Raw genomic sequence first — 18,455 nt, forward strand, 5'->3', positions numbered from 1 at the left:
GGCTCGTTGGCTTCGGATTGGATGGTAATGGCTAAGAGATGAATTAAGTGCAGCGCTGATTGACTATTTCAGTTAATACAGTACTAAAAATTAAGTTATTAACTTCTTCAGTGATTAGATTTAGTTTCTTTTAATTGCAGCTGTTCACAAAATAAAATAACCCTTTGCATAAAAAAAAAATTCTCCAAACCTAGACATGCTTGTATCAAAGGCTGGCCACACTGTCCACAAAGTCGAACCGATCGAATCTGGCGAAAAGTTTGAAGGTTCGTCGAACCGGTTCGACCCAGTCGAACCCCGAAAGTTCGATCAAAAAATCTGGTTCGACAAAAGTTTGCGACACCCCTAATCACTACGGCGTGATGCACGCCAAAGACCCCAGGCTAGCGGCTGTACAGTTCATCTACAGCCGAGACAAGTCGCCTGTTGAGGCAGACTGTTCAGGCTGTATGTGGAGCGCAAATTGTCTGCTTCTTATGCAGGGGTTGTGGTGACGTCAGAGTGCCGAGCTCTGATTGAAGGATAGTGGGTAGACCTCAAGGCAAGCTGCCTTCAGGTCTACCCATTATCCTTCAATCAGCCAATCAAGGCTCGGCGTTCTGACGTCTTCACAACCCTGCAAAGGACGAATACGAACTTGCACTATGCATAAACATACACCAAAATGGAGGCCTCATTCCCTTCTTCGAACACCGAGAACTCTCTAAAGTTAGCTTCACTTGCAAGATGAAGTATGTTTTTAGGAGTCATCTTTAACCAAATAATAATTTCATTCGTGACATTATTAAAAGCAGCGCAAAAGGATGGGACAAAAGTAGAAGCACACAGGACAGACGCTGTCTTTCCCCGTCCTTTTGCACTGTTTTAATAATGTCATTCAACAACCAACTAACCCAGCAATACATCCTTTTTCTTTTTATTCGTGAGTTCACTGGGCCTGACCTAGTTAGAAAGCGGGCTAGTTTCCAGCAGGGCTTTAGATCTCGCCCGACATCTGTAGAAGCCCACACTGTAAATCCCCTGATGCAGATATTAACAAACAGCTATGCACAACATTATGTTAAGGCACTATCTATTATAAAAGTCAATGCAGCTGGAAAAGGCTTCATCCTAGCCAATGCCAAAAGGCCAAATTCAAGCATGGACCCTCCACCTTGTCCCTCAAAATCTGTATGAAAGTATCTTTTCTTTTTCTGTTATGGAAACCCACTCTTGAGATTCAGCAGGACCGGCACCTGTGAATGTCACAGCCAAGAAAATGTATCAACTGAGAATATATCAATCAGCAAAGTTTTTTAACTTTTGATGAAAAAAAATGTACAAGAGGTTTCTTGTGCAAGATAGAAGGGTCCATATCACAAGAGCGAATGACATTTTAGCGAACAGCGACATTTGAGCGAATGGAAGTTTTAGCGAACGACGGGGGCGCGCGTTAACCCATCCGTCGCGCTGCGCTTTCAGTCTGCGGCAGCTCATTACAGAAATATGAACCCACTTGGCCCACCCGAAAACGCCGCGTCCGACTATTCGCTAAAGTGTCGTTCGGTGAAACGTGGGCATTCGCTAAAACGTCATTTGATTAAGTGAGTGCCTCCCAAGATAGACATAAACAATCCTGTAGATAAAAAAAATTTTTTTGTTACAAGAATTTTTGAGAAAGTTAGTTCATTCGGGCTAATTAGAGGCAAACTTGGAAGTGTCCAATAAGACCAACCTTTTCACGCCAGCTAAACTGAATGTTTACGAGACCACAGAGCAGGCAATGAAGAATCGATTTGCACAAATTCGCACATGTGTCTCACCTCCGATTTGAAAGGGTGCATCAATTCTTCTATCACCAATGCTAAAAAAAACTATAAAAGCTTGTCTAACTTTTTTTTTTCTTTTTTGTTGTAAGCTTTTAGTGGCAATTTTATTTTCGAAATACAAAATTTGTGTATTTTATTTATATCTTTTTTTCCATCTTACATTTCCCTTTCCTCCAACAGTTTTTGATACCTCAACTTTTAAGATTTGTTGATGCCTTTGGGGGGGCAGTTCTGTTTCATTAATGCTTGTTGCTAGTTAAAAGATGTGTTCTGTGCTCGTCCTATTTGTTTATTCTTTCGTGTGTAAATGGGATTTTTTAACTGCCTCTAGATGTTTCTGGCTTCCTGGAAAGGGTCTACCAGAAAAATTCCTCGAGAAACACCTACAAGATTCAACAGTTGGAAAACTACCTCCAGGATGAAATAAACAACATGGTAAATTGTTTTAATGGAACGGTGGGAATTTTCACAGGTTTCCGTCGCTTGCGTTGGCACAAAACAGCCTCCTCCGTCGATCACGGTTCTGCAGGTCAACCTCAAACGTAGTCGAGCGTTCCAAACTTCTTCAGGTAAGCGTCCTCTTTTGCGGGTTGCAGCACCTGTAAGAAAAATTGAAATAAAAACTAGAACAATTTATTTATGACATCCCTAACTGCAACGAAAATGACTTGAGTCGTTTCCAAGTTTTTTTTACACCACTAAATCTGTGTTTTTCTCACTGCAAAAATGAACTAAGCATTGCTGGATACACATTCTCTGCCCAAATCTAGTGCTGGCGGTCTGAACCAGATCCAGAGTTAATCGTGTTCAAAATTTATAAATGATTTTCTGAAATTTTTAAGAGAAAAACGGGGTCAATTTTTGCCCATTTTCAGCAGCTGGCGCCATAGAGCTCCATCTATTCGAGAGCTCTGTCGGCCGCCATTTTCAAATCGAAAATTCCGGAAAATCCCATGTCTTTTGAATAAGATAATGGTTAGTTCTGAAACTTCGGCACCCAGTTTATATTATCTGGGTGGAAAATGCGCGTTCGACGATGCATAGTATATTTTGCAACGCAAAAAACATCGGAAATAATTTTTGTGGGACACCCCACATTTGTTACCACAGGACAATGTAATCACGCAACCAATTTTTTTCAATATTTTTACAACTCCAAACAATTACCGTATTTACTCGATTCTAAGCCAACATCGATTCTAGGCCGACCCCGCAAAAACGGCAGGGCCAAAAAATAAAAAAAAAAATTCTAGATTCTAGGCCGACCAAAAAGTATAAGAAAAACACCATAAATTAAACACAGAACGGAATTTATCTGCAATGTACAGCACTATTTCAGTCACGAATCCGACGGTATGCTCACGGTTAGTGTCCGCATTTTTCCTGATCATTCGTCGTCCTCACTGGTATCTTTGTCACTGTCCACTTCCCACAATGCGTGGTCATCCGTACCGTCCAGGGCATTCGAGATGCAACACTTTCGGAACGACTTTACTACCAGTTCCGCCGGGATGTCGTCCCATGCGGCCGCGATCCAGCTCGTGGTGCCTTCCCTTCCGCGGTCCTGAGAACGCCATTCTTGTTGCCGCACATGCAAAGAGCTGACCAAGCTGTTTTCTCCAGCGACGCCCATTTTTTTCGTCCACGCCGAAGTCACGCTGGGCTTGCAGGTTGGACGAGTGTTCAGCAACCGAGACAACTTTCCTCTTAAAAGCCGCAAAGTAGTGGCATCGACTGGTCGATGCCATAGCGTCGAGTAGAGACGAACGTTCCGTGCCTTCCGTGGTACACAGCGTATCTTCCCGAAGCGATGTAGACAAGATGGCGTCCCGCGGTCATGGCGGAGCCGGATCCTCGTATCTAGGCCGACCCCCGAGTTTCGGATTTAATTGTTTTGGAAAAACTATCGGCCGAGATTCGAGTAAATACGGTAAGTCATTTATGGAACCCCAGTCAACCACCAAAGCAGTGTGGTGACGATGAGCTATATCCCGTGATATTATCGTACGGTTGCATTTTCCTGGTGCTTGAGACGCGTCTTTCGACCGACATGATCAGAGTCCTTTACTGCCCGTGCATCACGGTCCCGAATTGGCAGTAAATTCCCTCGCAGCAGCCGGCCAGTGATGCCGTCGGACGTCGCAATCCGGGCAGTCGCTCGTATGCGGAAAACAGGTCGTCTGCTTGTTGCGTAGGAGTTGCAGTCAGAGTTGTACATAGAGAGAGTTTGGTCGATGGGAGGAGCGAGCAGAGCATGCACGAGACGCAGTAGAAGGCTTGACGTGCTCTCCAAAAATAATCACCTAGGGGTGGTAGTGAAAAACACTTTTAGCGAGTGTGTAAGAGTTAAATGGAGTAAGTCTCTGCGGTTGAAAATACAGTGCGCGCGATGCTTCGATTATGATCGTGCAAAAAATGTGAGAATTGACAGTGCCGCCTGAATCCTGTTTTGCTCGGTCGGAGTCTGACCGCTCGAATGGCATTCTCGTGGCCCTCGACACCTGGCGTACCGATCACGTCAATCTATTCTCCTAAATTTTGATTTTGCACGACTGTGATCGAAAAATCCCGTGCACCGCGTTTTCAGTCACAGAGAGTTACTCCGACGCGCTTGTTAATTTTGTTTCTCGCGACCATTGCCAGGGTGTTATTCATGGCTTCCGACCCGCCACATTCGAATCTGTGAAGATGCCCTGAAACGTGACCAGCCCGCTCTCGGCCAATGGCGCCTCCTCATCTGCCTACTATACTTCCCAAAGAATGGCCACTCTCTCTCTATGTACGGCTTTGGTTGCTGTGACGTCAGACGATGCCGAGCTCCGATTGGCTCCGATTGAAGGGATAATGGGTGGACTTCAATGCTAGAAGGCCTCGAGGTATAGCCACTTTTTTTTTTCAATCATTCATTAAGAACTTGGTGTTCTGACATTGTTGCAACCCTTGTCCAAGACACCAACGAACTTGCGCTCAACGTGAGTTTCGGCGAAAAAGACGAGCAAGCGTAGGTATTGCTGTCGTCGTCGCAGCGTCCCGACTTCCGGCCGCTGAAGCTTCCTTGAACCGTAAAGCACAAGAGCAACTCGCAGCCGAACGGACATCTGCCCCGCCTACCTTCGACGACGTCGAGTGGAAATTGAGGAACCCCAAAACGACGACGCGCCAAGCACACCGGAGACGCCGTACCGGGACGTCGAGCGCAAGTTCTCGTTCGCACCTCGGCACGTCGTGTCTAGAGCCGCAATCACACCGCTCATACGTCGTGCAGAAGACGCAGTGTTTGCAGCAGACATGATGACAAAATTATCTGCACATATGCCTCAAGCATCTGTGCTCCCAACCCAATATGTGTGCATCGAATGTGCCCGCAGCAAGTTTTGGTATGACCAATGGAAACGTATGTTTGAGGAAGAAACACGCCCCAAGGGGTGTCTGCAGACCGTTTTCCGTAGGGCGCATTGGCAGTGCGACTGTGGCACCTTTAGACCCGAGTCTATGCGTGTGTGCCGGGCCATGCAGGTGCGAGAACTCACCGCATTGGAGACGTACGCGTTGCAAGGATAGCACCAGACCGAGAGGTCGCTGTAGCTGAGCACCATGTTGTGGTCGCTCTCTTCGTGGTGTTGCACCATGTGGCCGTTCACGTAGCGGCTGCAGTACGCCTGCACGTCCGAGAGAACCTTGTCGGCGTCGTCTTCTGGTTACCGCGTGCGCATCTCTTCTCGTATCGTGCCGTCTCGTTTCTAGGGTTGTGCGAATATTTGAAATTTCGAATAGTAGTTTCGAATAATACGCTATTCGATATTCGCTTCGAGAAGAACTGCACTATTCTTATTTTTCGAAGCGTTGATCGCGGCACGTTAGCCCCCTTGAGCATGCTTCTGACCGAGCTGTGGTGCACTGCGAAGAAGGAATACCTGCGGAAGCGAGCTCTGCGGGTGTTGCTTCTCTGCATTACACCGGTGCTCAGAAAGAAGCACACTCAGCGGGGTAACATGCCACAATAAACACTTGGAAAAGTATGAATATCGCAACTGCGTGCTTGGAAGAAAGGCATACTTTCAAAGCGGGATGGTGCATGGGTGCCGGCTGTATTTGAAAATAAATGAAAACTTTGTGTAAATGTGTATATCTCCATTGTAGTAAAAGTTTGAAAATTAAAGTGAGTGTTATGCAAGAGTTTTTGTTAGGCAGAGATGCCCTTACAACCTGCGTTCATCATGCGCGGGTCTTTCTTTCTAGAGCGCAGCTCTTAGGCGCCCAATTCTGGCTTGAGCGGCGTCAGCGTAATCGCGCGATGCATTATGGGACGCGAGACGTCACTGATGACATCATCAGTGACATCATTGTCATCCTCACTGATGACATCATCACTGACGTCACTGTCATCGTCACTGATGACATCACTGACGTCACTGATGACGTCATCGGCATCATCACTGATGACATCATTGGCATCCGCATCATCATCATCACTGATGACGTTATCGGCATCCGCATTGTCATTGTCACTGATGAGGTCATCGGCATCATCACTGATGACGTCATCAGTGACGTCACTGATGACGTCATCGGCATCCGCATTGTCACAGATGACGTCATCTGCATTGTCACAGATGACGTCATCGGCATCTGCATCATCATTGTCGTCACTGATGACGTCATCGGCATTCGCATCGTAATCATCACTGATGATGTTACTGACGACGTCACTAGTGATAATGACGCCATCAGTGACGTCATTGATGACGTCACTGATGACGTCACTGATGACGTCATCATCACTAGTGATGTGACCTCTAGGGGTCACGTGACCTGATGACACGACCCCCGTGAGGTCACGTGACCCTTGTGAGGCGACGCCGACGCCGCTAGGAGGGAGGAGCAGCAGACAGGATGAGGACGTGAGGAGGAGGGGTATACCTTCTCCTCAGTACCCTTCCCTCCTCCTCCTCCTCAAGAGCTGCACTCTAATTCGGCATTACAGGGAGTTGTAAACGGCTTTCCTTTTTTAACTCGACATAAAAGAAAGAATATTTTATATAGCAAGATTTGTAAATTCACTAAATTGGGTATATTCGGCCATCCCTATAGGATTCAATTTATGTCACATCCATCGCTTACTTGCCCTCCCAAGATACCAGACCTTCTGAGGTTACAGTTCATAAGTACATATATATTAAACTTAGCTTATAAATGAGCAAGTGGAACAACCTTCACGAGTTTAGCTGGGTTTTCGTCTAAGCATGATGTAAAGGTAGTGAAAAGTGTGGGAAAGCTATTCGATATTTGAATCGAAAATATTCAGCCAAAACCACTATTCACTTTGAATTCGCTTCAAACTCAAAATCCACTATTCGCACAAAACTACTCGTCTTGAACAACTAACATTTTCCCCCGTCCTTCATCGTGGGTGAGCTTAAACTTTCACTGAAGGCATATCTTAGTGAAGGATATTACCTCGCAAAACTCCCCAAAGATAGCTCTGTTTCCTTGGGAAATGAGAACCACACACTTGACATTTCCACTCGCGGATGCTGACGCAGATGACGGTTGTCTCGAGAGCCGTGCACGTGGTGCCATCTCCCGACGGATGCAGCAAGCCCTTGGCAACTGCTGTCTGCTCTCGACAGTGCCTGCTGCACCCGTCGGGGGATGCCAACACGTGCACAACTACCGGAGCAACTCTGCCGTCTGCGTTGATGCCCGCCACTAAAACTACCAAGGGTGGTGTTATAACTTCTCGCGGGAATGGAGCTACGCCTAGACACCTAAACAATATTTTAAGAGAAACAAGCCAAATGTTCTTACGTTACTATAAACTCAAAAGCAGCGCTGCTCCGCAGAGGTATGGCGGCAAGCTGCATGCATGCGAGCCCTGTCGAATCGGACTTCACCTCTCTCCTGGCCTATTCAACTCCTGTGGGGAGCGAAGAAGGGCAACTGAAACGGCCAGGTTGTAACGCGTTGGTGACTCCTAATGGCAGATCTAGTAACCCCGCCAGCCCACAGGCTGCTTTGCTTCTGCTGGGCCAGTTGACGTCATGTCTCCCACGATGCATCGCGCTCTCCGATGGCCGATTTCTGACTGCTCTCTGGTATCGGTTCTTTGGAACGAAAAATATAGCCATTCGTTCAAAATAAAAGGATACAGTTGTCATTAACAGATAGAGGTGATCACATTTAACTTATTTCTGAACATGAGAGGTATATTCGAAGTTTCGATTCAGTATCCCTTTAAAGTTTCACAAGGTAACGTCCATCACCAAGGTATGCGAAGTGCAAGTTCGTATGCTTCTTTTGAAGGGGTTGTGGTGATGTCAGAATGCCGAACTTTGGTTGGCTCTGAATGAAGAATCGAAGGTACACCTCAATGCAGATTGCTTTGAGGGCTACCCACTATCCTTCAATCGGCACCAATCAGAGCAGTGTCTTTCTGACATCACCGCAACTCTTTTGCAAGGAGCAGACGACTTGATCTCTGCACACACCGTTGGTGGAAGTTTGAGCTCAACACCCAGGACGGCAAGTTTTCCCGCTTGTTTCACTGCAGACTTTGCACTTTTCAACACCCTGTATGGCGGACGTCGAGAGAAGCATCTTTCCATCAAACCCCATTTTGAAACCAGGTGCGACCGAGTCGAGAGAAAAAAAAAATAGTCCCCAACCTCAAAGCAGTGCAGGCAGGCCCAGACCTCCTGCCTGACCCCACATACGAGGCAGGGGTCGTGGGGGTCGCAGAGCCCCGAGGGGGGCAGTGGGGGCAGGTCGTTCAGGTGAGGGCACCAGGGCTCCGGCTGGACGCAGTACGGGGCGTCCTGCACCAAAAACGTGGGAATTTTCGCAAATCGAAAGCGATCCAGGTAAGCTCCTGTAGCTAACTGACATTGTCGCAGCCAAAAACGGATAGTCGAGGGTAAAGCTGGAAATAAAGGTTTTGAGTCGGCTAACTTGTGCCAGAAACAAAAGAAAGAATGTGCGTCGAGAAAGCAGCAGCGAGCGTCGAGGTGTCGACGCGACACCTGGTTAGCGTGTGGGTGTGAGAGTGAGTAGGCAAGCCCGCACTGGACTCCCTATCTATTACCCTCGGTGTCTCTACATTTGGTCTAGAAATGTTTGAGCGTCGCACACTGCGGAGACCGACTTAGCAAGGTCACTCTGGTCTCCCCATCTATTACACTTGGAGTAAGAGTAAACACGAATCTTCTGCAAGTACGAAGAAGCGTTTCCTCTCGACCATGGGTGCGGCAACATTAGAGTCGGTCTGTCATGTCTTTCTGGAAACCTCAAGTAAACGGAAGAGACCCAAATGCTTCGACCTATTCGTCGTAAGAACTCGCGATACGGCTCGCGCTTTGCAGCTCTTGCCAAAAATCGCCGCTTGCGCTCCTGCAATGACCTCACAACTTTTGTTACGAGGCCATTACAGAAGTGTGGAGCTTGGCAACTCCGCCATAGCTCGATGAAGAACTCGACTTCTGACGACGACGACGAGCAACTGAGAAATCTCCCAAAGCTGGCAAGTGTTGGCCGCAATTAATAACACATTTTCTGGTGCATTCGTTGATCTCACATTACATTCGTTGTTTTATTTTTTTTTTGCGGGGCAGAACGAAAAATTGCCCCTCGCGTTAGAATTGTGGTTGCATCAGAATCAAGTACCGCACACTGCCACGTATAAGTCAACCTTTTCAGAAATAAATATATCAAAAGTGGGTATCAAGCGTTACAATTGTGGTTGCATTGGAATCAAGTACCACACATTGCCATGTATAAGTCAACCTTTTCAGAAATAATCTCAAAAATGGGTATAAAAAAAAATTATAAATGAAGAAAAATATTTTTTTATTGCTCAGAATTTGTGTGTGTCTGTCGGAAAGGGGGGTTAGGTCTATATTTGGAGTTGACCTCTATGTGGCAATATACGGCAAATGCGGCACACTTAAGGGGGGACATGGGCCTGAATTTCAATATATTTTGAAAACATTAATTTTTCAACTTCGAGGTTTTTGGTTTTAGAAACTAATTACGGTATACACCCTAACACTAAATTTCATAACCATGCGCCAGATAGTTACATTGATATAAAATATTTTCAACACATTGTGAAGCCAAAACAAAGTAAAGAAGTTCAATGTTTGAATGCATTTTCCTGAGTTCCGTTTTTTGCTGCAAATTTCATACGAAGGAATCTTTTGTTCGAAGGTAAAATTATTCCGGTACCAGAATTAAGATGTTACGGAACTAAAATTTACTGGGGAATCGGGCTATCTACTTTGTTTTGTTTTAAGTTAAAGTCCTCGTTGAGAAAAAAACTATGTTTTCAAAAATTTACATAGGACAGATATGCATCTCATATTTTGAGGTAGTCACACTTCCTGAAATAATTACATTTGATTTATAAAAACTAGATAGCGTAAAGTCCCACATCCCCCACTTTATATTCAAGCAGTTAAAATGATGCTTAATAGCTTCATTTGCATATCATAAATTTCTTAACGAAGAGTGGCACATCTTATGCGGATATGTAAAGTTGTCCTAGAGAGCTGGAAGTTTGCACAGTACACCTACATCTGAAGTTAAATCTCCCCTGCAAATTCCGTTCCGATCACACAATTAGTTCAGAAATTCAACCTCTAGCCAGTGTCCCCCTTCAACGAAACTGGGCGAGGCACAGACCATATCTTCGAGCACAAGGCCGGCGGCGGAAATGGGCAACCCAGCCTCGCCGTCGTCCGTGGGCAGCGCCGCCGCGCCGGTTTCCACCTCGGAGCGGGACGACCGGATGCTTTGACTAGACGGGCACCCTGAAACAGGGACGAAAGCCTCAGTCACACTGCTAATGCATCGTCCAAGGCCAACTCTTGCTCGTGTGATGGTCTTGCCAGATTGGCGATACAAAAACTGTCACATTCAAAGCATATAAACATACAAAACAAATACGCTCGAGGCTCGTCTGCAAATAATTTTGCCGTCGTGTCTACGGCAAACACCGCGACATTTGTGACTACGCTGGCTTGGACGTCGTGGCCCCATCTCTTCTTCCGCTGCCACAATGTGTCGCTAAGAAGCCCGGAAAGTACTCTATCATAACGCCAGAAAAGAAGGCAGCAATTCTCAAGCTAATAAAAAATGGCCGAACGCAAGCAGAGGCGTAACCTGAAGCAAGGCACTATTGACGGCTTTTTTAAGCCCGCTTAGATGTAATAAAGGCAAGTCTTTTAATCTGCTGATTTTTTGGACTGCTCTATCATTCAAGCATTTTTTTCGGTCCCTGCAAAGTAAAAAAAAGAAACTGGTCGGCGACTGTACTCCACTATGGCGTGATAGTTGGTTTGTTGCATGTGCTTGTTGACTCTACAAGTTTACTCGCGTAAATTAGTTTTTTTCAACTTTCGACTAGTCGTTGGAAAGCCATGCTCTCAATATTAACACTCTTTTTTTCCCGCCGCTAAATGCCGCCGCAATGATCGTTCACTCACTCGTGTCGTCTGCGCTAGGGTCAATGAATGTTCGTAGAATACCGAATTCCATTCAGTCCACTTGCTGGAAGTCAATCTCCCAGAATCCAGTTCCGATTGTCTGGTTTAGCCCGTCGCGAAAGTTACCAGTCGACAATTTCGTGGACTGACCCAAAACAACACAAAACATACAAAAAATGTTTCCGCTCCACCACGGCTACGGTGGGTACGCACGGGTGGTAGCACTGGGCATTGATGAGTTAGGACTGAACGGAAGGTGCGCTGATTTTTAGTTTTTTTTTTTTAATACCAAGCATTTACTAATCTGGTTTGCCAGAGAAGATTGCTGGCTCATTTCCTCACTCTGGTTGCACTGGTGTTGCGTTTTAAACTCTCCACCTAAGACACTCAGCCTAACACTCCACTTCCACGTGTTTCGAGGCGAGAGAGATGAGACGAGACAGTGATAAGCAGGTCACGCACAGCTCGGAACGAAAGAAAGAACTTTAATAAAAACAAACCAGTGTTGCCACAAACCAGAAAAGTAGACTGAAGAACTCGCATGAGAACGAACGCTACACTGTACGCACTTCGCTTCAACCACACAGGGCAGCACCTTAGTGGGGATCGCGACTGCTACGCCGCCACTCAATTCTGAAACGAAGATTGGGAGTTTTGATACTCTGGGAACATTCAGTGACTCCAGTCTGTGTGTGCTATTTGCAACGGTTGTGGTTCCGAAATTCGTTCTCCGGGTGGTGGGTGTGGCGTTAGGGCATCGTAGAACTCTTCTGCTCTGTTGCGAACTGTTCAGCAGCGGGATGACGGAAAACACCTCTTGAATTTTCTGACAAGCAAGTCGGCAAAAGCAATTCACGACTGGCAACATTGATTCTACACAGTGGAACGGTCGAATTGTTATCATTCTGAAGCACAGCTTGCTCGGTGGCCCTAATGTAGACCGACTGCACTACAGGCTTGGCTGCTTCATCAAGACAGAATCGTTCGGCCCATTATTTACGTTTAACTGTCGGTTGGCCATGCCCTAATCTTGAAAATTAAATTAAGAAACAAGAAGTCATTTTTTAAAGTATCTTTTCTTTCTTGATTTACAAGTCAGAAACAATATATATTGTGGTACTAAACTCAGGAAGTGCATATTTTTATAGTTACATTGATTCAAATTTTTATATCCACGCTGTTTACAAGCATGTTTTGCAAAGCTTTTCACATTTTTCTCAGAATTCAATTTCGTTTTGTCAAACAAAACAAAACAAAAGTTTTGTCCACAATGTCTTGAGATCTAAAATATAGATCTCAATACATTCTTTGGGGGATTTAATAACTCGTACATCAAAGAGTGCAACAAGACTAACTTTTCAGGAAAATGTTAACTACAAAATTTTCTAACAGGCAAAGACTCTACTGACTCATTTCTAATTACCAGTGAAAAAAATTTCGATCTGCAATAACCTTTCCTAGAATGATGCTGAAATTATAAGAATGGTTTTGTAGCACTTTCCGCTGTTTGTAGAACATGCTGACATACTTTGTGCCACATTTTTTGAGGGGGCTCTTGTAAAACAAAGTTGGGTGGAAACATTTGTGGTAAAATTGAGGTTTTCCTGAGAAGTACAATAGATGGGAAAAAAAATTAGCTTATGTTTGTCCTTAGCACAAAACACTTAAAGTAGACATGAAAATTTAATATAAATCAGATCGGAAGAGCATATCGGCCCTTAATATTAATTACCTTTCGAGAGCTAATGTTACGATACGCTAGGATGAATGTCGGAGACCAGGTGGGCAGTAGGAAGCAAAACTGAAAGATAAAAAAAAAACTTCCGGCATATGGCAAGACTCACCTGTCACCTGTTTAACGGTGCCTCCTTCATCTTCTTCTTCAACTTTTATTATGCTGAAACAGATACAAATCAGAAAAAAATATTGGAGACAGAAGGTGGATCGGTGGCCGAGTGGGTTGACGGACCGCAGTTCGGGGCACGCGTAGCGAAAGTTTGTTTTGCTGCAGAACCCAGGGATCCTGGGTTCAATCCCCACCCTTACCCGTTTCATTACCGCGTGATGCACATTAAAGAGCCCAGGCTAACAATGGTACTAAACTGGCCAAATGTCTCATCTACAGTGGATAACAATGTTGCCATACCCTGGCAGATTAACTACTACATGTAATTTTGTTTTTATCGTTTTATTGGGGGTTGAACTAGTACTATATTTTAAATGTACCCAATGCTAGGTCTTTTACATCTAGGAACTTTTCAGTGGAACACATGCCTGTTCCATAGAATTAGCTATTTCTGTGGCTCACAAATCCAGTTTGCTTTCACACACACAGATCACACAAATTAAAGCTCATTTTCACCATGCCCAGCCGCGACAAAATAAACAATGACTTTCAATTAATTTTCATAAAAGCTCAAGGAACGATCTGTGGTTGTCAGAGTCTCCACTTACCCTTTGGAGATTAGGAGTTCTTCCGTCGGCAGGTCAGCTGGCACCCAAATACAAGATAAAATCTTTAGCCAAAAACATCCGCTCGGAAATGGCGCTCATAAAAACATGAAAGAAAAAACAACAATTCGGCAATAAAAATAAAACTGTACCTCATGAAATTGCAAAGCTATAACAATTTTATGATAAAACATAAAAGTAATCTGGAGACTCTAATACAAATTTCAAGAAAAATAAAAAAGAGAAAGAGGTAGAAAAAAAAAACCAACACCCACCATCAAATCGAAGACAACTCCAGAACTGCTTATGAGCTTCCACGGTGTGAAGGATGGACTTTACTGCGCTGCACACAAGGAAGAGCAAGGAGTACATCAGAAAATCTGCGAAATTTGTTGCCGGGACCGCCAAATTTTGCACACTTGAAGGACACATGCAAAGGAAAAAAACTTTTTTTTTTTTTTTAACAGGCTAGGTGGAAAAAGAATATTATAAAACAAATTTACAACAAAGAAAAAAAAAATTGGAGCTATATTTAAGGCTGAAAAGGTTTACTCCGACTTAACATAACAAATTAATAACAAAAGGTACAGACGTTTCGCCACCTATGCAGGTGGCATCTTCAGTATAGACCAACACGCGACCCTGACGTCATGCAGCTGCGGTGGCGCTGTTGGCGGCACAGCGCATGCGCAGACGCTTCGCTCCTGCCAAATTCCGTTTCTGCGCACGCGCAGTGCCCACACCTGGTGTGGGCAAAGGCGGGCTTGTTTGTAAACAGTGTGTCGGTCTATACACTGACACAAATGAGGTGAGGTCGACCAGTCTACTTATCACACACGTCCCCGTAAACGTCCGGCAGGGGGCCACGGTTGGTGTTGCACACCGATGAGTCACGGCGAATGAACCAGGACTCGACGAATTTTCTTTGCCCCCACCTTTGTTCTCGGGCCAGCGTCGTCGCATTGTCCAGGTCGAAACTGTGTCCAGTCGTCCAGCAGTGTTCGACAAGTTCCGTCTTGGACCGCGTGGCATGGGTGGCCTTGGCAACGTCCCTTTTGTGTTCTTTCAATCTCGTTGCCCTCTTTCTGCCCGTTTCGCCGATGTAGGTCGCGTCACAATCCCCGCACTGCACTTTGTATACGACCCCCCTCTGACCGTCTGCAGAGGTGCGGTCCTTCGGTTTCGGGAACACATTCGCTAAGGTATAATGTGGTTTAAACACAGTTTGTACGCCCAGCGGGCGCAAAGCTCTCCGAACAGCATCTGACACGCCCTGGACATAGGGAATAGATACAATAGACGTTGCCCGCACTCGTGACTCACTCCCTCTTCCCCTCTGCATTCGCCTCTGCGTATCGTTAATAAACGTCCTCGGATAATGGCGCCGCTCTAACGTACCAACCACATTTTCTACCTCTTGCAACCGTAGCTGCTTGTTAGAGCACACTGCATCACAACGTGATAAAAAGGTTCTTACAGCGGACCGTTTGTGTTCGGTCGGGTGATGCGAGTCAAAGGACAAAAAATTTCCGGTGTCACACTGCTTACGGTACACCGTCGTTTCCACACTGCCATTACTGGTCCGGCGTACCAACACATCCAAAAAAGGCAACACATTATCTGTCTCTGTTTCGTACGTGAACTGAATGGCGTGGTGTACGCTGTTCAGCGCCACGTGGAAAGCATCTAGGTTAATTCTTTTCAAAATTACAAAAGTGTCATCTACGTACCTACAGTACATTTTCACCGGAAAGGGTACTGAGTTTAGCACCCGTGTTTCGACGTGCTCCATCATTAAGTTTGCTACGGTAACAGAAATAGGACTTCCCATAGGGCACCCTTCGATTTGATGGTAAATCGTGTTGGCGAAACTGAAGTACGTTTGATTCAGGCAAAACCGCAACAAAATTATAATATCCTCCACTAGTAAGGACGTACGACTCTCCAAATTACAATCTTCTTTCAAACGCGTCTCTACATAATCGATAGCCAGGCCAATGGGGACATTTGTAAACAATGAAATAACATCAAAAGACACCATAACATCGTCACCATCAAGCTGCTGCGTACGGACTTCGGTTACAAAATCGCGAGAGTTTCTAACCGATCTAGAGTTGTCCTCAGTTAACGGCTTCAGCACTTCAACCAAGAACTTCGACAGGTTATAAGTTGGTGAACCTACAAAAGACACGATAGGACGGAGAGGGCAGCCCTCTTTATGCACCTTAGGTAGCCCGTAGATGGTTGGAGTGGCTCCGTCCGAAGAAAACAGTCGGCGGTACAACGTTTGATCCAAACGCCCTTTGTTACGCAGTACCCGTAAATGTTCAACGAGCTGGCGCTCTGACTTTGCTGTCGGGTCACGGTTCAGCTTCATAAAGTGCGAGGGATCGTTCAAGATGCTGTACATTTTCTCCTCATAATCCTTTCGATCTAGCAACACAGTAGCCTTTCCCTTATCTGCCGAAAGGATAACGATAGATTTATCTGATTTGAGATCATTTAGCGCCGTGCGTTCCCCAGCGGTAAGGTTCGTCCGAGTGCTTTTTGCATTCGCCAGGACACTTACAATTCGGCTGCGAGCCAAGTTTACCCCAGTTGTATCCTGGATATGCCGCAACTTCTCCTCAACCTCCACGATGATATCACGTTTGGGCACTTTCCGTGGGGCAATTGCGAAATTCAGGCCCTTCGACAATAAGCTCATGTGGTTGTCCGATAGACGTTTCGAGGAAAAGTTATGCACTGCTTCTAAACTATCCTGTTCTGGCCGATGGCGAGGTAACAACCGGGACAACTTCTGGCGATGGACTTCGGTGCACTTGCCTCTTTCCAAGTCTTCAGCTTGTTTGCGCGCCCTGATGATGTCGCGCCCTGATGCGCCCTGATGCGCGCCCTGATGATGATGTAACCGAAGTCCGTACGCAGCAGCTTGATGGTGACGATGTTATGGTGTCTTTTGATGTTATTTCATTGTTTACAAATGTCCCCATTGGCCTGGCTATCGATTATGTAGAGACGCGTTTGAAAGAAGATTGTAATTTGGAGAGTCGTACGTCCTTACTAGTGGAGGATATTATAATTTTGTTGCGGTTTTGCCTGAATCAAACGTACTTCAGTTTCGCCAACACGATTTACCATCAAATCGAAGGGTGCCCTATGGGAAGTCCTATTTCTGTTACCGTAGCAAACTTAATGATGGAGCACGTCGAAACACGGGTGCTAAACTCAGTACCCTTTCCGGTGAAAATGTACTGTAGGTACGTAGATGACACTTTTGTAATTTTGAAAAGAATTAACCTAGATGCTTTCCACGTGGCGCTGAACAGCGTACACCACGCCATTCAGTTCACGTACGAAACAGAGACAGATAATGTGTTGCCTTTTTTGGATGTGTTGGTACGCCGGACCAGTAATGGCAGTGTGGAAACGACGGTGTACCGTAAGCAGTGTGACACCGGAAATTTTTTGTCCTTTGACTCGCATCACCCGACCGAACACAAACGGTCCGTTGTAAGAACCTTTTTATCACGTTGTGATGCAGTGTGCTCTAACAAGCAGCTACGGTTGCAAGAGGTAGAAAATGTGGTTGGTACGTTAGAGCGGCGCCATTATCCGAGGACGTTTATTAACGATACGCAGAGGCGAATGCAGAGGGGAAGAGGGAGTGAGTCACGAGTGCGGGCAACGTCTATTGTATCTATTCCCTATGTCCAGGGCGTGTCAGATGCTGTTCGGAGAGCTTTGCGCCCGCTGGGCGTACAAACTGTGTTTAAACCACATTATACCTTAGCGAATGTGTTCCCGAAACCGAAGGACCGCACCTCTGCAGACGGTCAGAGGGGGGTCGTATACAAAGTGCAGTGCGGGGATTGTGACGCGACCTACATCGGCGAAACGGGCAGAAAGAGGGCAACGAGATTGAAAGAACACAAAAGGGACGTTGCCAAGGCCACCCATGCCACGCGGTCCAAGACGGAACTTGTCGAACACTGCTGGACGACTGGACACAGTTTCGACCTGGACAATGCGACGACGCTGGCCCGAGAACAAAGGTGGGGGCAAAGAAAATTCGTCGAGTCCTGGTTCATTCGCCGTGACTCATCGGTGTGCAACACCAACCGTGGCCCCCTGCCGGACGTTTACGGGGACGTGTGTGATAAGTAGACTGGTCGACCTCACCTCATTTGTGTCAGTGTATACTGAAGATGCCACCTGCATAGGTGGCGAAACGTCTGTACCTTTTGTTATTAATTTGTTATGTTAAGTCGGAGTAAACCTTTTCAATCATGAATTCACCCGGCTTTTGGAACATTTTTGCATATATTTAAGGCGCAAAACAAATTTGTAGTTGGCTCCCGCGCGAGTTGCCGCTGGTCACGTGGTAGGCCTGTGCGCCGCCGCCGCCGCACACTGAGCGTTGTGCGACGCCGCTTCAACACGTTTCTCCATGCCGCCGTTGCCACCGCCGCACAAGTTCGTCTGCTTCGGGGTGCCGCCGGCACAGATCTATCACGTCTGCTTGCACTTTTTCAGGACTTTCCTTTGGGCTCTAAAAGTTACTTATTAATCTTAGTTTTTTGTTCTACTTCAAATGAAGATGAATAAGTTACTTTTAGAGGCCATAAGGAAGCTTCCGAAAGAGCGCAAGCACCACGTGATAAATAAAGACCAGTCACGTGATAAATAAGGGCCACTTTTCCGCGGCGCTAACTAC

General features: G+C 45.9%; 1 protein-coding gene across 2 annotated transcripts in view; it reads right to left on the reverse strand.

The window, feature by feature from the left end:
* Positions 1-2,227: 2,227 nt before the first annotated feature.
* The window catches only part of LOC115309319 (histone deacetylase 6), a 59,463-nt gene continuing 43,235 nt past the window's right edge, over positions 2,228-18,455 (reverse strand). For both annotated transcript variants that reach the window (XM_029967540.2, XM_029967539.2), the window contains exons 28-34: positions 14,014-14,081; positions 13,742-13,778; positions 13,132-13,184; positions 10,485-10,612; positions 8,474-8,623; positions 5,339-5,467; positions 2,228-2,407 (exon numbers count right to left, since the gene is read on the reverse strand). In XM_029967540.2, coding sequence (XP_029823400.2) covers positions 2,345-2,407; positions 5,339-5,467; positions 8,474-8,623; positions 10,485-10,612; positions 13,132-13,184; positions 13,742-13,778; positions 14,014-14,081 — 628 coding nt within the window. In that variant the 3' untranslated portion in view covers positions 2,228-2,344. The remainder of the gene's footprint in view (positions 2,408-5,338; positions 5,468-8,473; positions 8,624-10,484; positions 10,613-13,131; positions 13,185-13,741; positions 13,779-14,013; positions 14,082-18,455) is intronic.

This window comes from Ixodes scapularis, unplaced genomic scaffold (assembly GCF_016920785.2).
Source record: "Ixodes scapularis isolate PalLabHiFi unplaced genomic scaffold, ASM1692078v2 PGA_scaffold6__148_contigs__length_123643588, whole genome shotgun sequence".
Taxonomy (NCBI): domain Eukaryota; kingdom Metazoa; phylum Arthropoda; class Arachnida; order Ixodida; family Ixodidae; genus Ixodes; species Ixodes scapularis.